The sequence below is a fragment of the Microtus oregoni genome, unplaced genomic scaffold, assembly GCF_018167655.1.
Source record: "Microtus oregoni isolate MIOR12 unplaced genomic scaffold, Mior012 000013F_ref0000133, whole genome shotgun sequence".
Taxonomy (NCBI): Eukaryota; Metazoa; Chordata; class Mammalia; order Rodentia; family Cricetidae; genus Microtus; species Microtus oregoni.
Window position 1 is genome coordinate 38,437,045 of NW_024543072.1, and position 24,099 is coordinate 38,461,143.

Here is a 24,099-nt window from a genome sequence, read left to right on the forward strand (position 1 = left end):
TTTTTTAGAGTCCTTAGGTTTATATAACACACACACACACACATATATATAAAATCATGTCATCTCTAAACAAGGACCATTTGAGTTCCTTCGTTCCTGTTTGAATGCTCTGTTTCTTTCACTTGTCTTTTTGCTATGACTAATGCTTTTAACATTTTATTTAATGAGTGGTAGAGTGTCTTGTTCTTGATTTTAGAGGGTCAATATCCTCTTCCCATTTGAATGATGTAAGTTATGAGTTTATCATAAATGACTGTTATTGTGTTAAGGTACGTTCCTTCTATATTGAATTTTTGGAGAGTTTTTTTTATGAATCATTATTAAATTTTGTCAAATGGTTTTCCTGTGTTCTCTGAGATCATGATATGACTTTCTTCCTTCATTATATTGCTACAATATATTGCATTTCTCCACTGTGTATATTGAAACATATTTACATCTTTGGGATAAATCATCTTCATTATTATGTATAATGTCTTTTAGCTGCTATTCAATTTATTGATTTTGATTTGATAATATTTTCTTGAGAATTTTTGCACCTGTTTTCAGCAAAGATGATTGTCTACGTTTTTCTTTTCTGTAATACTTTTATTTGACTTGTGTATAGAGCCTGCTGACCTTATAGAATGGATTGGAAGGATTCCCTTCCTTTTTATTCTTTCTCTCACTTCAGAACCCTTTCATAGAAAATTTGTATACGCTACTATATATTTTTCTTGACAAATTTAAATCAAATGATTATAAGCTTCTAGGTGAATATTGCATGAGATTCTGTTATTCTTCAGCTTAGTAAATGTTTGCTGGATATGAAGAACCCCTATTGAAAGGCACCTGTGACTGGATTGACATTACTCTTGAATTTGGGACTGCTTATTTATATTTCCATCAACATTGAATGTATGATGGGAGAGATGACATCAAGGCAGGAAAAATGGATATTTAATGCCCTGTCAAGCACATCAGTGGTCCTAAATTAACTTGTAGATCATTATGGTGTTTCTGTGTGATGGTTTAGATGAGGCAGGAGGTTCAAGAGGACACTAAAATGGATTTCTTGAAAACAGGGATGTTATTAGAAGAGTTATTGACACTGTATACAGACAGACTAAGGGTCAGTAGCATGATTGTAGCTCAGAGGATAGTTCAGGCCCATGCACCAGAGATAGATACAGCATGATGGGGCTTCCAAAGAGAAATAGACCCCACAAGGCAAGGGAGAGAGGTCTCTTACCATTTTTGAAGGGGAGAGCTTCACAAGACATGGATGCTCACTTTACCACTATATCCAGGAGCTCTGATTCCCAATTGGTGGTAGGGAAAGGGTTGGAATCAGTGTGGCATTCTTAGGTGAGATGTCCTGGCACCAGCAAATTGGTGAGCTTAGGATCTACAAACAGAGTTTCAGTAGGGTGCCTATCAGTATGTGAGAAGAGGCCTGATCATTCTTACAACATTGTACTTCCTTAACTTTAAAAAAACATTTTAATATATTCTTAGCTGGATATGGTAGAACATGCCTTTAATCCTAGCACTCAGCAGGCAGAGACAGATTTTTATGAGTCTGAGGTCAGCCTGGTCTACAGAGCAAGTTCCAGGGTGGCCAGGGCTACACAAAGAAACTCTGTCTCAAAAAAAGCAAAAAATAAAAATTATTTTAATATTTTTTTTTATATCTGAGTGGAACCCCGTGAGATCACATATTGATTTTTTTTAAGCCAGTGGTTTTCAAGTCTAGTTGAATCTAAGAACTCAGAAAACCAAAGCAAGATAATTGGAAGTTCTAAACCAACAGTGGACTATGCTCACTAGAGCTAGTTCAGACAAGTCTGCACTGTATAGCAAGACTGCCTCAAAACAAACAAACAAAAAAAAAAAAACAAGTAGAAATTCGCCTGGGAGCATTTAAAGAAAAATAAGACCTATGTTCCATTCTCAGAGAGTCCATTCAGTAGATCTTATGTGGCCCTAGAGTTTTAAAAAAAATCTACCAAAAAGCTACGGAGAAACCCTGTCTTGAAAAAAAAAAAATCTAGTAGTCCTATATCCAAATATTGAAAACCTCTGCTCTTAAAGTTATGGATTAGGGAAATTTTTCCTAAAGAAATCCTATTATTTAACATTTTTTTTAATTTTTTTTATTTTTTTTTAAATACAGAAAAAGTATTTAATCAAAATTCAGTCCTCTTTCATGTTATAAAGCTGATGTGGGAAAGATATTTTAAGAGAGAAGAGAGTTAAAGGAGGTGGGAGGGAGACAGGACAAGGTATGAAGTGAGAGCAAGCAGAATGCATTACATCCATGTGTGAAACTGTCAAAGAAAAGTGGAGTAAGAAGTAGACACACATACAAATTGTGCTATATGCTGATAGGATGTTTTGCTTCTTCCTTGGTATCCAAGTGCTTTTATTTCTTGCCCAATCTATCTGAATAGAACTTCTAGCATTATGTTTATTATTTAACATTTTAAGTCAAGTCTTCTTAGTAGCAAATGAGGCTGGGGAAAGAATGCAAGGCTAAGATCATGGTGATGCAGATATTGCTCTTTAACATAGTCTTAGCTTTGCTCTTTTGAATTTGTCATTTCCTTCTGAATCAAGATACCATAGTCCCTCAGTATTTTTATAACTATTATGTCCATCAGACGACTTTCTTGGATCCAACCTGTTTAACTCTACTTCCTTCATTATTTAAACAATTCAAAATAAATTTCAAAATTTCAAACATTTAACTCTTTGCTTTAATTGCAGCTACCACTTGTTTACATAGGACTAGAAGCAACTTTGTGCTTATTCTAAATTCTTGGGTCAGGAATACCTAAGAAAAGATCAAAAAGAGAAAGCATGTTTCTCCACCTTGCATCAATTGTAGCAACATGAGAAAAACATAAATGAATGTTATATAAGAATTCTATCACGCAGGATTCTTTATAGGGAAATGAGTACCCAAAGGAATACTTTAGTTCAAGAATTCTTATACTGAATTTGGTGAAGAATGGAGATCTAAAGAAAAATTTACCAGGAAAACTAAGAGTGGTGAATTCGAGGAAAATTTAGCAAGGCCCATTCAGTAGGCTTTCTCTGCTTCCCCAGCTGAAAAGATAGTGATGCAATGCTTCATTCTTAGAAGAGACTCTTCTGGCTGGGTGGTGGTGGCATACACCTTTAATCTCAGCACTCAGGAGGCAGAGGCAGGCAAATCTGTGCATTTGAGGCCAACCTGGTCTATGGAGTGAGTTCCAGGACAGCTAGAGCTGTTGCACAGAGAAGCTCTGTCCTGGAAAACCACACACACAAACGGGAGCCCTCTGATGGTGGTGTTAGCTTGCTCCAAGACAGCTCCCAGATGTCTTGTAACACTTCAGTCTAATATGTCATTTCTGAATAACATAACCTGAACCCCATCACTACCCATCTGACCTCAATCAAATAATTTAATGTTTCCAAGCTCAGATATTCCCTGAGTGAAATGAGCACAGTTAATTATTCAGATTAAATGTTTTCATACATATTAAGTCCTTAACATAGTCCATGACCATTAATAATCCCCCCCATAAGAAAAATTTAAAAAAAAAGTTGTCCATACTTTTAGTTACTTGATGTGCAAGTTGCTGTATTAAGCCCCACTTTGGGGGGAGGAGAGCCTGCCATAATTAAAAGAGCCTATCAGATAGGGAAGGCCCACATGTCCTTTATACTTATGTGTTACTATCCTCATACAGCATAGGCTATGTCAGTATTGAGGGTGGACAGCCACTATTAATACTCACAAGGGAGGAGGAGGGAATAATCACCACCACAAAAATAAAGGAAAATTTACCTCTACTCTTGCTTTTTTTTTTTCCTTTTTGCTAGCTCTGAATTCTAATGATTCCATTTGAAGCTGTGAGTGAATGAGTACGTGTTGGTAGGGTGGAGTATAACAGGGCTCTACTCCCTATTACAGCTTGGACTTGTCCACTTTAAAAAATGAAGGTCTCCATCTTGACATGTTCATTTTGCAGAAACAAATTCACTTGTAATACAGGAGTTGACCCATATAACTCCCTTACAGAAAATATTATTTTTCATTGTGACAGCTGTTAAACTAGCTCTAGTATTCTATGAAGCATAAAAGATGTCAGAGATTGCCAATTTAATGGACTTGGAGATGAACCAGAGAAGGTTGAGACGATTAACAATTTGCAAAATTAGTGCAATACTCACTATTTTTCACAGTTGCAAAACACATACATAAATGTAAGAATGTAATGCTAGTCAAGCTTAGAGGATCACAGATTAGCTTAGATTCTATGTAATCATTTTATCTGATCAACTTTAATTTTTAAAAGGCTCTTATAACATATGTTTGTACCTTCTGCTCAAGCATGAAAATAAATATGAGCTTTATTTACACTTCCAGGAATGATGATTAAAAAAAAACCTGAGATAGTGTTGTATTTTAAAATTATGTCAGAAGCATGGCTTCAAGAAAGAAACTTTGTGTGAATGGACTTTGGCAGAGCTTCCAAGATTATAGACTATAGGGACTGTCACTTAAAGTTTAGATGTGCTGTATTATCAAAATACATATTGAAAAGTGACTATTCTGAGGCAGGCAGTGACTCTCCTCCACCCAGGCTCCTCCTACACCCAACCATTATGAATGTTAGATTCTTTCTGAGCAGATGGCAGGTACAAGTCCTGGACCAATTCTATGCAGATATAAGGTAAAGTATAATTGTGATAAAATGATTTTTTGGTGTTTTATTTATTTATTAAAGATTTCTGTCTCTTCCCCGCCACTACCTCCCATTCCCTTCCCCCTCCCCCAATAAAGTCCCCCTCCCTCGTCAGCCCAAAGAGCAGTCAGGGTTCCCTGCCCTGTGGGAAGTCCAAGGACCACCCACCTCCATCCAGATCTAGTAAGGTGAGCATCCAAACTGCCTAGGCTCCCACAAAGCCAGTACGTGCAGTAGGATCAAAAACCCATTGCCATTGTTCTTGAGTTCTCAGTAGTCCTCATTTTCTGCTATGTTCAGCGAGTCCGGTTTTATCCCATGCTTTTTCAGACCCGGGCCAGCTGGCCTTGGTGAGTTCCCGATAGAACATCCCCATTGTCTCAGTGTGTGGGTGCACCCCTCGCGGTCCTGAGTTCCTTGCTCGTGCTCTCTCTCCTTCTGCTCCTGATTTGGACCTTGAGATTTCTGTCCGGTGCTCCAATGTGGGTCTCTGTCTCTGTCTCCTTTCATCGCCTGATGAAGGTTAATATTCAGGAGGATGCCTATATGTTTTTCTTTGGGTTCTCCTTCTTATTTAGCTTCTCTAGGATCACTAATTATAGGCTCAATGTCCTTAATTTATGGCTGGAAACCAAATATTAGTGAGTACATCCCATGTTCCTCTTTTTGGGTCTGGCTTACCTCACTCAGGATAGTGTTTTCTATTTCCATCCATTTGCATGCAAAATTCAAGAAGTCCTTGTTTTTTACTGCTGAGTAGTACTCTAATATGTATATATTCCATACTTTCTTCATCCATTCTTCCATTGAAGGGCATCTAGGTTGTTTCCAGGTTCTGGCTATTACAAACAATGCTGCTATGAACATAGTTGAGCATATACTTTTGTTGTATGATAGGGCATACAACAAATTTAAATGATTTTTAAATAGGCTAATTGAAAGATAGCAAATGCACGAAATGCTGAATTTCCTGCTGCATGTATGTACTCTTGGATTTTGGCTTCCTGCAGGTTTCAAGGCTGTGACCTGTCACTCATCTGTTGTCTTGATCTTTTCATCAATAAGATATATAAGTTATTAGGTCTTAATATCTTCTAGAGCCCAAGACCTCATATTTTACAATGCTGTTATAAGATCTAGAATATTTTTTCAATGTGGTCAGCACTGTATTGAAAGACATTATCTAGAACCTGGAAACAACCTAATGCCCCTCAACCAAAGAATGGATAAGGAAAATGTGGTACATTTATGCAATGGAGTACTACACAGCAGAAAAAAATAACATCTTGAAATTTGCAGACAAATGGATGGAGCTAGAAAGCATCATTTTGAGTGAGGTAACCCAGACCCAGAAAGACAATTATCACATGTACTCACTCATAAGTGGATTTAAAACATAAAGCAAAGAAAACAAGCCTACAAATCACAATCCCAGAGAACCTAGACAACAATGAGGACTCAAAGAGAGACATACATGGATCTAATCTACATGGAAAGTAGAAAAAGACAAGATCTTATGAGTAAATTGGGAGCATGAGGACCTGGTGATGGGAGAGGCGGGGAGGGGAGCAGAGAAAATGTAGAGCTCAATGAAAATTTTAAAAAAAGCACAAAAAAAGAAAGACATTATCTAAACACCTATACCTGAGGCAGCAGGAAGGATTGTCAATAATGCTCACAAAATCAGCCCACAGGAGACCCAGTGAGAATCAGGGAAGATTAACCTAGAGAAAAGAAATTAAGTCTGTCTTCAAATAGTTTAATTAATGTCACATGGTATGTAGGGTAGACTTGCCCTCTCTTATTATAAAATACTTTAATTGTGATAAATTTCATATTAAAGGCTCTAACAAAAAGAGAAGTAGTACAAAAAGAAATTTTTAGAGATGGATAAGTTTATGACATTGATAGTGATAATTGTTTCATGGATATATATTTATCCCTAGATACATTATATTCCTTCAGGTTCCCAAAGATGTGATAAAATACCATGACCAAAAGCATGGGGAGGAAGGGATTTATTTTGCTTACACTTGCATTTCACAGTCCATTATTTAAGAAAGTCAAGGCAGGAACTCAAACAGCAAATCCACGAAGGCAGGAGCTGATACAGAGGCCATGGAAGAGTGCTTACTGGCTAGCTCCTTGTGGCTTGATCATTCTGCTTTCTTATAGCACCCATGGCCACTTACATCAGGGTGGCACCACTGGCTGGGCCCTTTCCACATCAGTTGTCAATCAAGAGAATGCACCACATCTTATCCACAAGCCAATCTTGTGTAGGCATTTTTTCAGTTGAGGTTCCCTCTTCCAAATTGACTCTAGCTGTGACAAGTTGACGTAAATCTATCACATACATCAAAGTCGTATACATTATCTCTCTACAGTTTTATGTTTGCCATTCATATCTTAGTGTGTGTGTAATATATCCAGGACTTATTACAAGTTTCAGGTTTCTGATTATACAGTGCTCTTCTAACAAATGAGATGTACGGTAATAATGGCTGCCTCCTGAGCTACTGTCAGTGCTGATGTTTGGAGCAGAGACAAACCAAATGTCTTAGGGGAAAAAAAGCTGTAAATGCCCCTTGTGAAGCTGTTCCTGCCATTCCTCATACCAGGAAGGAGCTAGCAGCCTTAGGGACAGAGATGATATGACATGGATTATCTACAATATGGAGTGTATTTGAAAGTCTTCTAAGTAACATTTATCTACATAAGTTTCTCCATATATTTTCCATCCTGTAGTTTGTCACCCTAGAAACTCAATGTGCTTTTTCTTTGCCTTGTTATTTCTCTGAAAAAAAAATATTGCTCTTTATTAAGATGCTATGCAAGCCCAGGATCTGCCACTCCTCCAAGTGCCTTATTCCTCGGTGCCTCCATGTGTCTGTATCCTGCAGGTATTGAACTTGGTTGTTGTCCCACCTGTGGTCAGATTTATTTGCAGAACTTCAACTGAGAAGCAAGGTAGATAAAGATTTTTCTCTTCTATGGATGATTTATCCAAACTCCCTTGTTATCATGAGGATATTTCTTAGAATAACAAAAAATAAAAAGGAAAAACCCTTCTATTATGGTAATGTAAGAAAATTTGAGATGGGCATTGGTGGTGACTCATGACTTTAATCCCAGCACTGGGAGGGTAGGGGAGTTCCGGAGAGGAGGACAGAGGTAGGAGAACAGAGTAAACTCCAGGACAAGCTTCAAAGCTTCACAGAGAAACCCTGTCTTGAAAAAACAAAACAAACAAACAAAAAAACCTAAACAAACAAAAAAAGAGGCATGTAATTTGCTTTTGGGGCTGGATAAATGGCTCAGCAATTAAGGGCACTGATTGCTCTTCCAGAGGACCCTGGTTCAATTTCCTGCACCCTCATGGAAGCTCACAACTGTCTGTAACTCCAAGATCTACACCCTCACACAGATATACATGCAGGCAAAATACCATGTCCATAATAAATAAAAATAAATATAAAAATATTTTTAAATAGAAAATTTGAGAAATCAACTATTATGAACTAGTTAACACAGAAGTTACTGTTCCAATTATTTGCAGAACTATATAAGTCAAATCTTTTTCTTTTTAAAAAAATTTATTTTTTTATTTATTAAAATTTTCCACCTCCTCCCATTTCCCTTTCACTCCCCCTACTCCTCCTCTCCCTTCCTCTCCAGTCCTAAGAGAAGTCAGGGTGCCCTGCCCTGTGGGAAGTCCAAGGCCCTCCCCCCTCCATCCAGGTCTAGGAAGGTGAGCATCCAAACAGACTAGGCTCCCAAAAAGCCAGTACATGCAGTAGAATCAAAACCCGGTGCCATTACCATTGGCTTCTCAGTCAGCCCTCACTGTCAGCCACATTCAGCGAATCCAGTTTGATCACATGCTCATTCAGTCCCAGTCCAGCTGGCCTTGGTGAGCTCCCATTAGATCAGTCCCACCATCTCCGTGGGTGGGCGCACCCCTCGTGGTCCTGACTTCCTTGCTCATGTTCTCCCTCCTTCTGCTCCTCATCTGGACCTTGGGAGCTCAGTCCATTGCTCCAATGTGGGTCTCTGTCTCTTTCTCCATCCCTCGCCAGATGAAGATTCTATGGTGATATGCAAGATATTCATCAGTGTGGCTATGGGAGAAGGCCAGTTCAGACCCCCTCTCCTCTGCTGCCCAAGGACCTAGCTGGGGACATCTCCTTGGACACCTGGGAACCCCTCTAGAGCCAAATCTCTTGCCAACCCTAAAATGGCTCCCTTAGTTAAGATATCTTCTTCCCTGCTTCCATATCCACTCTTCCTTTATCCAATGGTCCGTTTCCCCCAAGCTCTCCCCAATTCTCCCCTTCTCCCTTTTCTCTCCCCATCTCCCCTTCCCCCAACTCCACCCCCACCCCCGTGCTCCCTACTTTTGCCTGGCCATCTTGTCTACTTCCAGTATCCAGGAGGATAAATATATGTTTTTCTTTGGGTTCACCTTCTTATTTAGCTTCTCTAGGATCACGAATTATAGGCTTAATGACCTTTGTTTATGGTTGAAATCCACTTATGAGTGAGTACATACCATATTCATTTTTTTGGGTCTGGGTTATCTCACTCAGTAAAGTGTTTTCTATTTCCATCTTTAAGAAAATGTTCTGTATTTTGTTACTGACTCACTTGAACAGTGAGTAAGGTATTTTGGGCTTTGAAGACAGAAGAAAAATTCTGAGGTGACAGTAGCTCTTCTGTTGCTTTAAAAATTCCCAGAATCCAGTCTTCCACTTAGCTGAATGGTGTTCTAGAATAGTTAATTTTCTTAATATTGACAAAGATTCTTTCTGAAAAAAACAACTGAAAATGGACTAAGACAACATCTATAAACTGAAGGCAGACATAGCGTTTCTGAGGAGCAGTTGATAGGGAAATTGGGGAAACTGAGAACTATGACTATCTGTTAAAATGATGCTTACATTGTTTTTTATCAAATACATCAAAATATTTTAAATTCTTTTCTTGCTGATATTGTATTTTAATTTTTGAATTTGCTACTTAAAATTTACTGTATAAGCTTGAGAAACAAACCATAGAGTTTATGGTTTAAACAATAGACAAATCATAATGATTTGATTCATTTTTACTTTTTTTTTAAACCAGAATCCTTTTGGGAAATAAGTTTATCATTTCTAGTTTATATGGGAAAAAAAACTTAAATGTCTTAAGTGTTCTTTGATACCAAGTCATTTGAGTTGAAATAGCTCCAGACCCTTTTTTAAGAACTAATTATATGAATTAGTATAAGCCTGGCATGATGGCATACATCTATAATTTAGAACATGCAGAGGCAAGAGGACCAGAAGGTCAAGGTCAGTACACACACAAAGATCGTTCAAGGCCAATCTGGGATATGTAAGACTCTCTTTCCTAGAAAAATTTCTGTAAGCTAAGAAGTCGCTGAATTCTTCCTCCCTCTTCAAGCCAGAATGCTCTGGGTTCTGGATTGTTTATGTGGTGTTTTTCACAATCTCCTTTAATAGCATTCTTACTGTTCTTTCAGGAACATGAGTGTAGACATGGTAAAAACTAAGACACCTCTGTGTGTGTGTGTGTGTTGTGTATAGAGAATGAAAGGCCAAGAACTTCTTCCTTAGTTTCCTAGTTCTAACACAATGTGCCCCATTCTAGGCAGCACACACACACACACACACACACACACACACACACACACAGATCACATACACTAGATCCAAAGTTTTCATGGTAAAAAATGTACTTTATAAAAGCTTTTTATTAATCCGTATTTTTATTGTTTAATTTTGAGATTATAGTTTAATTATATAATTTCTATTTCCTTCTCCCCCCTTCAAACACATATGCCCCTTCTTTCTCTCTTTCAAAATCACGGTCTCTTTTTTATTAATTGTTATTGTATATGTATATGATTGTGTAAAAAACAAAGCCTTGCCAGCCAAGTGTTCTACCATAGAACTATATCCTCAGCCCTTTGTTTCTGAGTCAGGGTTTTGCTATGTAACCCAGGCTGTCCTTGAATTTATGATCCTCCTGCTTCTCAAGTGCTAGTATTATAAATGTGTATCACCATTTCTGGTGGAATCTTAAGGTTTGTTTTTGTTCTTTTGTTTTTGTTTCTAGTTTTCTTGAGATTTTGGGAACAAATCAAACAACATTTTGTTGAAGGAGGCAATAAATCCCTTCTTGTTTCTTTTCCCTGTAATCTCATTACCATAGTTATTCTCTCTTTTATTTGGATTATAAGGACATGTCAGTAAGTTTGCATTTGATAACTTCCAGATTCGCAGCTCCTGTGTGATAGGCTGTCCTCAAACTCAGAGATCTTCCTGCCTTGCCTCCTGAGTTCTAGGATTAAGATCTGACTTAGAAATTTACAAATTTTAAAACATGGTTGATTCCTAATGTTAGCAGCCTCTTTAGGGAAGAATTTATTTGATCAGAAATGGCCGAAACTATATTTTGTATAATAAAACATCAGAATTAAATTTCTATTTATCAAGGTCTGTGGCATATGAAAATTATTTTGTTTTAAGAATTTCAAGTTTAATAGTTTCTAAATAGTACTTGTAGTGTTGCACTGTAGGCTTTTATTTTAGCATATTACATGTATATAAATGTGTCCAGCCTTCCCAATGTGTTGTATTGCTCTGTATACTCTACAATTACATGTAATTACAAAAGGACAGAATATTTTCATAAACTCTTTAGCTTGAGGGTGTGTCAGTTACTGAATGCTGATGCATGCTCCTCTGTTCATAGTCTGTCATTTTACCCTAACACTGATCTTGTATGAAGATTTGGGTAATGTGACAAGAATCGGAGCTTCCCACTTTAAACACACAGAATAAGATCAGATTTCTATCTGTTCTTACTAGAAAGCAAGAGTGAATAGGGTGAGCCTTTTAGCTGTCTGTCTGTCTGTCTGATTTTACTGTGAGCACCACATGTAAGGAGAAGCTAGTTCATCTGTCTGTGTGATTGGGATTCAACAGCATAAACTGTCAGACTAACACTGATTGAAGGTGGACTGGGAAGGGAAAGCCTATCTGTCCAATGGCTCGCCATTGGCTTCTTATTACAGCATTCTCCCCTGAGACTCACTCTGCATGCTCATTCACCTACCTCCCCCTTCTGCTCGCTCCCCTTCCTTTCTTACCCCTTCATTACTGATTCACAGCTAGAGGCAGCACGGTGGCAGCCGCAGCAGTAACAGGGCAGCAGCAGCGACAGCCACAGCAGCAGGGCTGCTTGTCAGGAATCACGGATTGCAATGAGCTCATCCTTTTCTCCTTGCAGCTTCACAACTGCCCTGGCTTCCTGGCTACTGCTACTGCCGCCTGCTCATACAGAGATATCTTCTCTCTCTCTCTCTCTCTCTCTCTCTCTCTCTCTCTCTCACACACACACACACACACACACACACGGTCACAGTCACACATGCTAGAGCCCTCTGAGCAGCTTGTCCATCTTTACACATGCATCTGAACTCTTCCTGCTCCGCTCCTGGCCATTTTTCTGGGATTCAATTGCTTTTGCCATTTTTTATTTACATCAGCCTTTGATTTCATCCAAACCAATCTACTCCAGGGCTTATGCATAGTTGATAATTCAGCCAAAATGTTTTTCTTGTGGCGACATTAGCTGACAGTTCCCATCATAGACCATCTTGTGCATCCTCCTCGGGAGACGTAGCCTGGCTCCCTTCTCTCTGCAGTTCTTAGGATTGTGGATGAGAGATCCAGCTTTCTCATTCTGGATACCTATTTACTGCTCATGGAAGAAGGGGTACCCTGCCCAGCCCCAGCTGCTAAGCTCACACCTCCTGTCAGAAAGTCCCAGGACATGCACGACGAGAGGAGCAAGCTGGTGAATGAGTATGCATGTCGGGTGCTGGAACTTCTGGGAATGGGGCATCGGCTGTTTGTGCCCCGGCTTCTGGCGGTGAGACTGTTTTTCATTGAACTTAATTTGTAGAGAATTTGTGTCGTCCTGTGAGAATGTTGCTCTAGAGGCTTGTGGGTTCCTGGTTTCTTCCCTTTTCACCCTTTCCTACTGAGAAGGAAGACTGAGTGCTGTGTAGCTTCCTTGAGCCTGGACCATGCCACTCCTTAATTGGCTTTAAGAAATTACGGCTGTTTTCTCAAAGTCCAGGGTCATATCAGTGGCATTATCTCTGAAGCAAGGGAGAAAAACAGATTTTCAGGCAGCTAGACTCAGCAATGAAGCAGAAAACCCCAAAACTTGATGTGGGTGTCATATTATCTGTGTTCCCAAAGGGTTAAATTTTACAATAGAAATAACCATCTATCTAGACTATGCGTGGCTGGCTTTTCAAGCCCTGCAACATGATTCCCAATTAGATTTTGGCAATAGGGATTTATTACCTAAAAATCCTTGAGTAGGAAATTGCAGATTTCTCTCCTGGGGTGATTGAACTGTGTGTTTATTAAACAGCATACAGCTACTGGGTCGGTTCTGTGAGTCTGAGGAGTCAGGTTTGTTTGTTATTTGATTTCCTGAACAAGAGAAAAATCATCCTTTCTTATTTCCTACCAAGGGTTAAAATTAAATACCCACAATTGCTGTGGCAGGGTTTCTCTTCAGTGGTTCCAGAGCTGTGCCTAGCAACTGTTGGGTGATATAATTGGTCCACGGTAGTCCTATACCATCATTTGATAATTGAAAACAATAACCCAGCTTTGTCTGTTTTGTAGGATGGAGTTTTAATGCTATTACAGATTCATTTGATTCTCTCAGATGTGTATCTTTTTGGTACAATGTTGTTTATTAGACTGTATTTAATTCTCACTTCTCTTCCTCCATTTCTTCTGTCTGATCATAACAGACATTCTGTAGTCATGTGTATGAGAAATTTCCCACTATGAAAAAAGTCTGTTCATCATAACACGATGAAGTTAGGTGTGATGAGCAGTATACAATTATAGGGAGGTCATTTAAAAAATATAACAATTCCTTTTCCATGTAGGGAAGAATTTTTAAAAAGCTCAATACATATGTTTTAATGCCTAGTTGAAACAATTGTTTTCCTGATTCACAGTTTATAAGGGACAAAACTGAAAAATCCTAATTATATTAGAAATGAATGTTGTTTTATTTTTAATTTCAGGAATTTGGCACCAGGAATCGCTGACATACATTTAAACAAATTCCTTGTATCTCTGAGTCTTGGTGTGACAAATTTCCGTATCTTAAAGGCCAATTAGCCAACACTTGAGGGCTTCTATCAGTGACTTCACAGCCATCTGGTATAGCCTTCTTAACATTTACATTTTCAGTTTTTTGAAGTAAAACAAAAATTGATAGCTAAGATGTCTCACACTCATCTATACTAGAGATAAATTTAAACTTCTAATTCAAAACATTTAATTAGCAATAATATCCACAGGGAGTTGGATATTATCTTGAGATCTTAGTGAAGTTACATATTTCCCTATGTTGCAATGGGACAAATCTGGTTGCTAAATGAGGTATTTAAAGTAAATGCTTTCCTCAGGATTTTTTGTACTGTATATTTTAGAGCCTAGACCATGGTGCTAACTGTATGGCATGTGACCAGCATATGCTGACCTGTGTATGTGGCTATTTGGAAATCTCTGGCCTTATTTTACACTGTTATCCTTGAAAGATTGTTGATAGAATCCTGGTTATATGTGGTTTATATTTGGGTGTCCTTTAATTAACATGGTGGCTATAAATTGGGATCTGCTATCTAAAGAGTTACCACTCAAATTTTCACATATATACTGGGAAATGGGTGGGTGGGTTCAGGTGCTCAGCATATGTTATTGGACTGACTGATGGTTCAGGATTGAGGACTGGTTAGTATAGGGTGGTCCTAAAAGACATGCAGTATTATTATCATTTTATTTCCACTTAAGAGGACAAGACTGAAGTTTAAGACATGACTGCCATTTTAATCATGTTTTATATATGAAGACATACAAACACTACAGATCCCCAGTTTTTGACAAAAGTCAAAACTAGGCATAACTGTGCTTGCCTGTGATCCAGGCACTCAGGAGGCAGAGGCCAAAGGTCAATTTGTGCTACATAGTGAGTTCCAGTCCAGGCTATGCTGCAAACAACTGTAAACATCTCATACGTCAGCTAAATAACATTTTCCTCTTCTACAGACTCTTAGACCTACAGCAATTGGGGGGACCGTAAATAGAAATCCTATTGGACATCATAACTGAAAGAAGAAAAAAAAGACTATTTAGAGTAAAAACAGCACAGATGGGAAAAGAACCATGCAAATTTTCCCCCTAAATACTTACCTAGAATTTTATTACTTAGGAAAGACCTTGAGGAAAAATTTCTCATCCAAGAGTTCTTAGAAGTTTAGAATAGAAACATCTGGAACACAGATGTTAGATCTATTTCACCCAGTTTGCTTCTTAAAAAAGAAAGAAAGACAGACAGACAGACAGACAGACAGAAAGAAAGAAAGAAAGACCCTGTCTCGAAAAACCAGAAAGAAAAAAAGAAAGACAGACAGGAAGGAAGGAAGGAAGGAAGGAAGAGAAAGAAAAGTCACTTGAAAATGTGTTATTCTTACACTGAATTTTTCAGTGGGAAAACACATTCAAAGTGGTGTCAGCACTGGCTCATGGCCAGAGGTTGTGTGCTGCAGGGACTCTGGTGGGAGAGGAAACGCCTTTATTCTCTTCACAGTCAGAATGCTTCTTTTCCTCTAGGGTTTCTCTTTTTGCAGTCATGTGACATGAGACGTTATTATCACATCATTATATATTAAAATTAGTGATAGCTATAGCTTCAATACTGATATCCTGGATAGTTCTACAGTGAGTTCAAAGGACTTCAAGCAAGAAGTGTGTTTTTGTGTGTGTGCTTGTGTGCATGTGTGTGTGTACATGTGTCTTCAAGCAACTATTCTAGCTGCCCATTTAGCAACCATTGCAACATGTTACTTTGATGAAATTTCTTAGGCTTTCAAAATATGCCCTAATATGTTCTTTGTTTGTGGACTTTACTGAAATATTTGTTTAAAGCAAAGGTAAAATACTACTGGAGACAGAATGGCTCCTGTTTTTAACTCTGTCTCTAAAATCCATAAAGATTGCTCCCTGAAGAGAGATTACAACTTTTTAAAAAGTTAAAGACCCCAATACAGAAGGTGTCATGTATATGCCCCTCAGAAATCCCAAATCATCTTTATATCAAAGTAAATCCAAAGTCAGTTCCCTAGTTTGTACTGTGTAAATATTGGCTCTTACCCTGGGTCTGTTATACCTAGAACCTGTAGGAATCTATAGACCGCAATTATGTTAATGTCTCTTGTGTGCCTGATGATTTCATTCTTCCCACTGAGGCAACTGCCAAGAACATTATAGTAAAACCACCTCTTTCTTCTGGATATTTTTTTCTAACTACTTGAAAAGAAACTGAAATAGAACTTGTATAAGTGTCTTAATCATGCCCATAATCTTTATATATAATTCTGTTCAAATGAAGGAATGGGTGATGTCTCCTCTGCATATGTAATTGATAAATATGGTTCACATTATTTGAAACATTTGTCAGAAAGCTTGAGAATCAGAAGAGACATGTATTGGTAATTCACTGACTTTTAGATGTTATCTTTAAGTAGTTCTGGTTTTAAAAGTGGTTGAGTTTTTAATTTAAAAGTGAAGAAAAGACATTTGCTTAAGGATCCCTATGTTACCTTTTGACCACTGTTACTTAACAATGTTGGAGAAGTTTATTTTTTGAGAGTTTATTTTTTCCTTGCAATTATTCAAAAGCATTATAGAAAAACTCTTAAGAATTTGCCAATAAGATGCAAAAAGTTGGCTCATCTTCTATGGGCTAGGCTTATAACCAAAAATATAAGAATTTTCCAGTAGAAAAATAATCACCTTTCCAGTTTAATTCAAGTCTAGCTTGATGGAATTCTGGGGTCAGAAGCCAGGACATCTTTTGGGGGTACTTGGTTTGATTAGGGAAGTGTTGGTCTTCCTGTTAGGGGTACATATTTAAAGCTTAAAAGTTATCATGAAATCATGTGCTAAGCTTCTCTTCATTGTCAGGGATTAATATTCATACAACTATAAGCCTAATTATATCCATCATTATCATCATTATAGCTAGGTAATTATTAATTTGTGTGTATTAGAACTAGTAATCCTGGCTGAGACAGCACTTCTTGTGTTTTAAATTAACAATAATATAAATGTTTGACATCTGTGAAACATATGTCTTTAGTAAAACAAGTTCAGTGCTACTCAAAATCTGAATATATAAAGTATTTCATATATGTAGTATGTATTTAAGGGATATGGGGAGGGAGAACAGGCAAAGTAGCAAAATGCTAGGATGTTTGTTTCTGAGTTGTGAGGCTTTGTGTTAAACTTAAAACCTTGTCTTTCTTGGGCTGAGGAGTTGCAGCAGTGGGTAAAGTGCTTAAGAGTAAGGAAAATGTCATTTCTAATCAGCAGCATCCACATGAAAGCTAGGTGTGTGATGGTGTGTGCCTGTAACCTCAGTACCAGGGAAGAAAGTCAGGATCCGTGATTTCACGGGCCACCAGCCTAGTTGAAATGACAGTGAGGTTCAATGAGAGACCCTGTCTGAAAGCATAAGGTGGAGAGGAAATTGAGGAAGGTGTCTTGTTGTCAATGTTGCACACATGGGCAAGTTTACCAGTCCTCCTTTTTGCTTTAATGTGAGGAGCCATGACTATGTATTCTGAAACCAAAAACAAACATACAGTGAATCTTCCAGGTACACATACACACACATAGATAAATTACTATGTTTTACAATTTTTTAAAAAGCAAACTAAGGATATGTAGGTTGGGGGTAGAAATAATGGTTAGTATGGGTGAGGTCGCGGTTCGGTTCCCAGCACCTGTTTTCTGTTAAATTCTTAGTGAAGTATCCAAATCTTTGCAAAGTATAAAGTGTCTGTGCCTCAGTTATAGAGGGAAAACCTCTTAGATACAGTTGTCAGAAAGTAGAGAGGTAGCCCTATAAGCTTATAATCTACTTATAGCATTACAAAGGCATTTGAAGTGACAATGTTTATAGAGGTCTCTTAAAGATAGAAAATTGGAAGAAAATGTCTTTAGAATCAAAGTAGGACTGCAGGTTGTCTTTAGAACACACAGGAACAAGGTTTTTTGCTTAATTTTTAATTTTGTTACTTTATTTCATGTGTGTGGGTGTTGTGTGTGCATGAATGTCTGTATGCCCTATGCATGCAGTGCTGACAGAGGCTAGCTACCAGAAGCCTTCAGATCCTCTGGAACTTGAATTACAGACAGTTGTGAGTGGCCATGTTGGTGCTTGGAACAAAACCCAAGTCATCTTCAAGAGCAATAAGTACTCAACCACCGATCCATCTCTTTGGCCCCCAACGGAGGTTTTTAAGTATCCTTTGCCTAGATGATATCTTTTTATCATCACAGTGAAATAGTTTTATTGAAATTCACAAAAATATAAATTATTAGACCTAGGACTATAGAATGTTTTATTTTTATTATGAATGACTGAATGGGAGAGGTACAGATGGGCTCGCTTGTACATGTGCACAGATGCTGGAGAACACCTGGGTGTTCGCTCTATCATTCTCTGCCTTTTCTCACCTCGCTGACCCTGGAGCTAGGCTGGCCAGCCACAAGCCCTAGCAGTCCTTCTGCCTCCCCCGCCCCCATAGCACTGTAGTTGCAGGTGTGTGAGCTTTCACACCCAGCTCTTTACATGGTGCCAAGACTCAGGCGCAAGTCTTCATGTTTGCACTCTCAGTGCTCTGACCACCGAGTAACCTTCTCTAGCCCCTGGACAGCTTCCTTTGTGGAATTAAAAGTATCAGTGAGTGTAGGCACTGTTTTTAAACACAAAATTTTATTTTCTAAGACTATTTGAGCAAAGCAAAGGTAACTTACCAAATCGTCATCCCTTATATTTGTTTTGGACGTAACAAAGTGTATTCATATACCTTAGCTTACTTCATTTTCAAGATGGAAAAATGTGCAACATCACAAGTTAGCAAGATTTGAAATTAGAATGAGTTTATTTCAGTGTCTGTAATTATATTTCACTACCTTTATGTACCATCCAGAGATTTAGGTGCCGGTTTCTGTATTTTCAATCTTGGGCCTCCTTGTTTTTTTGGTGTTTGTTTTTTAAAAGATTTATTCATTTATTCTGCATACAGCGTTCTCCCTGCATGTATGCCATCGGGCCAGAAGAGGACGCAAGATCTCATTACTGATGGTTGTGAGTCACCATGTGGTTGCTGGGAACTGAACTCAGGACCTCTGGAAGAGCAGCCAGTGCTCTTAACCTCTGAGCCACCTCTCCAGCCCTGGGCCTCCTTGTTATGTGGCTGTTATAGTTCTTTTATTTCTTGGGTTCAACTGACTTAGGGAAGCCAATGCTAATAGTGTTTTCTTATTATTGCTATTATCTTCATCACAGTGTGTGTGAGGGTGTGGGGGGTGAGTATGTGTGTGGCGGAAACATACACAGGCACAGATTGACATCAGAGAGTAATATTGTAAAGTTCATTCTCTCCTTACACCTTTACATGGATGCTGAAGATTAAAGTCAGGTTGTCAGGCCTACATAGCTCCCTAGTTAGGATTACTATTGCTATGATGAAACACTGTAACCAAAAAAAAAAAAAAAAAAGTTGGGGAGGAAAGGGTTTATTTGGCTTACATTTCTACATTGCTGCTCATCATCATCCAAGAAAATCAGGACAAGAACTCAAAACAGAGCAAAAACCTGGAGGCAGGAGCTGTTACAGAGACTATGGAGGGGTGCCTTACTGGCTTTCTCATCATGACTTGCTCAGCCTGCTTTTTTAAAAAACCTGGACTACCAGCCTAGGGATGGCACCACCCACAGTGGGCTGAGCTCTCCCCCATCAGTCACTAACTAAGAAATGCCCTATAGCCATATCTTATGAAGATATTTTTTCCAATTCAAGTTTCCTCCTATCAAATAACTCTATCTTGTGTCAGGTTAAAATAAAATTAGCCAGTACATCTAGCAAGTGGTTTAACCACAGGGCCATCTTGCCAGCCTGCTCAAGTAGACAGCCACCAGGTGATTTGATTTCTGCTCTACAGAGACTCAACCTTAGGTAGTTTGAGCACAACCCTCATGGGGAGACCTACAAAGCACTGCCTTTGAAACTGTGGTTTCCTCCAAGAGCCACAGTCTACAATGCCATTCCCGCCTGACTAATGTCTAATGTGTGAAGAGAAAGTTTTCTTCATTCTTGATCCCTTTTTTCATTTATGTGAGCTCAGTGACCAGGCTTGATATTGGGTCTTGTAGATTTAGAAAATCAGGTAGCCAAGCTACCAGCTCAGAACTTACTTGAGTTTTCCAGCTTTTATAATTCAATTATGTGTTGTCTTCAGCAATAGGATCTTACTATCAAGTTCCAGAGGGTAACAAAGGGCAATGACAATACCCTGTAATATTTGTGTATCTATGGGACCACACTGGACAACTCAAAAAGAGATAACTCATTCCTGGCACTGGGAGTTTTGTTCACTAGCATGTGGTACCTACTTGGGTCTTGTCCCTTCACTCTAGGCAACTTCATTTAAATTCTTTAAATATGTATATAGGTATTAATTTTAGGATGCAGTACTAGGTTTCCATATGGGTTTTTCAAAGGGCCTGTAGAACTAACTACCCTCCTCTACCCTGCCCTCCCACCCCTTCCCATTTGAACCTTCCTGTTACATTATTTCCCTTTCTCCCTTTATATTACTGTGTTCTTTCTCCCTTCCCTTAAAAGATCCCTGCTTTCCCCATGGGCCCTTAGTAGTTTTCTAACCTCTGTGGGTATTCCAGTTAAAACACACATATCTAAAGGTTGAAAGTTAACATTCATATATTAGAGAAAACATGTCAATTACATAATATCTTTAAAACATATCTGTGTGTGTGTGTGTGTGTTTTGAGGTAAGTGTACTGGAACTCACTACTCAGACCCAGCTGGCCTCATACTCATGGTGATCTACCTACCTCAGCCTCCTTAGTATTGGAATTTCAGGCCTGTGACATTTTTCCTGGCTAAAATATTTAAATTTCAGTTTTACTTATTTCTGTGTACCTTCTACCTAAATACTTAGTGTGTTTAAGAAATTTTGCCATAGTTGTTTTCAATTTTTTAGTAGAATATTGCAGAAAATACTGCAAAATCTAGAGAAAAAAAGTCACCCTGATCCTTTTATGTAGGCAAACATTTTGTTTTGTTTCCTTTCAGTTTTTTTTTTGTTGTTGTTGTTTTGTTTTGTTTTTTGTTTTTTTGGTTTTTTTTTTTTTTTTTTTTTTTTTTGGTTTTTCGAGACAGGGTTTCTCTGTGGCTTTGGAGCCTGTCCTGGAACTAGCTCTTGTAGACCAGGCTGGTCTCGAACTCACAGAGATCCGCCTGCCTCTGCCTCCCGAGTTTTGGGATTAAAGGCGTGCGCCACCATCGCCCGGCTTCCTTTCAGTTTTTTGTCCTATGTGCAGATGTTTTATTGACTTCCACATGGTGACTTTTTAAAAAGTGAATTTGGCAAACAGGTTTTTAGTAAGAAGTCAGTAGTTAAGTGGTTTGCTTCGTTTACTTGTTCGTGGCATTCTCTAGTTGCTGGATCGATGTCTTGTTTTCTTCACTTGAGCTGCTGTTGTCATTAGTTGAAAAGGAGCAGTCTTCCCATCAGGTGTTTGTTATGTAACTCTGATGGGCTTTGATTACTTTGTTTGTGTCTTCAATGAGGTTTCTAATAATCTTTAAAATCCTCATCAAGGTAAAGTCACGAATTAATACAGAGTTTACTCATTTTCTTTTTCTTTTCTTTATTTTTAAGCTTCTTTTATTATTATTATTATTTGTTCCTTTCTTCTAGATTGGTAAACTTTGCTGGGATTCACTAATGTAATCTCCATATAATATGAATTACAAGTTAATGTGTTAATAATTGTCTCTTACATTGCTTTAGGGTTTATAATTTCAGCATGTAACAGCAATATTTTCTGAATAGTAGAAATAATGAAAGTATCTTCTAAAAGTATATTCATGAAAATCAACAATTTTTTGTCGTGCATTTATTCATATAATGTGCACAGGCTGAAGTGTGGTGATATGTCTTGGTGATTGTTTTTCAGACCTCAAAGGAAGACCTCCTGCAGGCTGATTTTGAAGGCGCTTTGAAGTTCTTCAGAGTTCAGCTTCCAAAGAGGTACCGGGCAGAGGAGAATGCAAGAAGATTGATGGAACAGGCTTGCAATATTAAAGTAAGATCCATGAACTTACATATGATAGCAGTATAATTTGCATGTAGAATAACATAAACATAGCAAATTGTGTTAAACTCCTTGTGTGTGTGTTGCTGTTTTCTGAGTGTGTTTTAGGGATTTTGTATACAAACTAGTCTCTCCTAGACTTTTCTGTCATCTAGGATGTTGACAGTTGTTCTATCTTTTATCAGGACTTAAAGTGAAAGGTTGATGGCTCAGATTGTAATAAAAGGGAAGCAAACATTTATCTTCTAGGTGGGGCTCTGATATCGGCTGCTATAATAGTGGTTTCCATGGCAGCCGACTTGGTATTTTAGCTTTTGCCATCTGTTTTAAGATTATTTAGACATGCCAAGTAGGTCTTTCCCTTTTTTTAAGGTACTTAGGCAGTTTGAGTCTTGATCTGGCCAGAAACCATCTCACATCTACCAGATGTCTGTAGATATGTTGGTCCATGTCATGTGTCTGATTAAGCAAATCTTATAAATTATCTTAAAATTGAAAACTGTATACAGACAATTAAAAATTAAGGTGAAAAAATGTATTTTCTCTAAAAGATTTGGAATCATTTTGCTAATTACTTATGCCTCCAAAATATATACACCTAACCATGACATAAATATAAATCTGTTTTTTTAGGCAGACAGAAAGCATTGTGGACTTTATATTATTACAGAAGAAACAGACCATAAAAAATTAACATGATAATTTATTTATGTTGGAAGGTGAATTAGTAGATATAGAAAAAAAGAAAGTAAAAAGGAAATAGGTGAGTTGTGATGTTTTTACTAGTGTGTGTAGACCCCAATGGGAAATGAATGAGACAATGAATAACTCATGGACAAGTCCTGGGAAATAGTATTCCAGGCAGGAAATTGTTCAAATGTCCTGAGACCAGTTCAGGCCTTGTGAGTTTAAAGAATGCCACATAGGCCATTAGAGCTAGAGCGGAGTTTATGGAATCAGAATTGAAGTGAGAGTGCCCGCAAGGAGCCAAGAGTTGTCAGCTATTATATTTAGGTTTACTTTGCAGTGGGGGCCCTGGCAGGGAAGAATAATTTGTTCTGGGTTCTGAGAAGATCACATCAGCTATATTGATGGGCAAGAATGGGTAAAAGAGGAAAAGAGAGCACACAGAACCTGATGTAGTCCCATGGACAGATAGTGACCAGCTGAACCAGTATAGCAGCAGTAGTGAAGAAATATATTTTGAAGTGGTTAAACCTGGGAAAACCTTGAATTTTTCATTATGTGTAAGTATAGCTGTGAGAGGTCAAGGCAAACTCGTTCTAGATTTTGATTTAAGCAAATAAAACAAGTTTCCATCAATTTAATAGGCTTATTGCTTAAGATATAATTATATGCACCTAATAAATAATTGATTTGAAGTTCTTCTAGGTACTATTCCCTCTGTAATACTTAAACAAAACAAAACAAAGTAGGGTCTCACTATTTAACCTTAGCCGGCTACTATTTAAACGAGGCAAACCTCAAACTCACAGAGACCTGCCTGCCTCTTCCTCTTGAGTTCTGGGATTAAAGGTGTGTGACACCATGTCCAACTTGTAGACCTGTAAAACTTTTCTCAATAACAATTTTGATTTTTAGTTCTAACTTATTTTAAAATAGATTACAAATGCCCAAAGCATAAATCAATGCTGAAAGTAAAAAAAATCTAAATGTTTTTCTGGTTTCTCTAGAAACCTTCAACAGTATAAATGTATATTTAGGGAAAGGAGAAAGTTATTTCAACTTTAGTTAAGGTTTGTCAGCATAAGGCAAAGAAATGGCAATGATATGTTAGTAAGATATATCTCAGGTAAGGGGACAAAAGTAAAGAGAAAAGAAAGCATCCTAAATTTGCAGTTCCTGCCAATTTTCATGGTGTAAATGCAACTGCTGCAGTCTGTTTTAATCTACCAGTGACTTAATAGCCATATCATTTAATTTCCAAATATTGACAGTCATTCTTCTATGCTAGAGACTACTGCCTCAAGCTCATCCGAGGCTCACGAAGATGAGGCTAGTGACAGGAGAGTGGTTAACAGTATGAATACTGAAGTCTCATTAAAAAGAAAGTAAAGGTAGA

The 24,099-nt window shown here is 38.0% G+C and overlaps 1 protein-coding gene across 5 annotated transcripts in view; it reads left to right on the plus strand.

Annotated features, from left to right (window-relative positions):
* The window catches only part of Rabgap1l (RAB GTPase activating protein 1 like), a 615,176-nt gene that overhangs the window by 465,046 nt on the left and 126,031 nt on the right, over positions 1-24,099 (plus strand). For 4 of the 5 annotated variants that reach the window (XM_041662748.1, XM_041662750.1, XM_041662749.1 and 1 more), the window contains one exon: positions 21,879-22,007. In XM_041662748.1, coding sequence (XP_041518682.1) covers positions 21,879-22,007 — 129 coding nt within the window. Of the gene's footprint in view, positions 1-12,122; positions 12,660-21,878; positions 22,008-24,099 lie in introns of those variants that run through there. The other variant, XM_041662752.1, reaches the window with a different exon arrangement.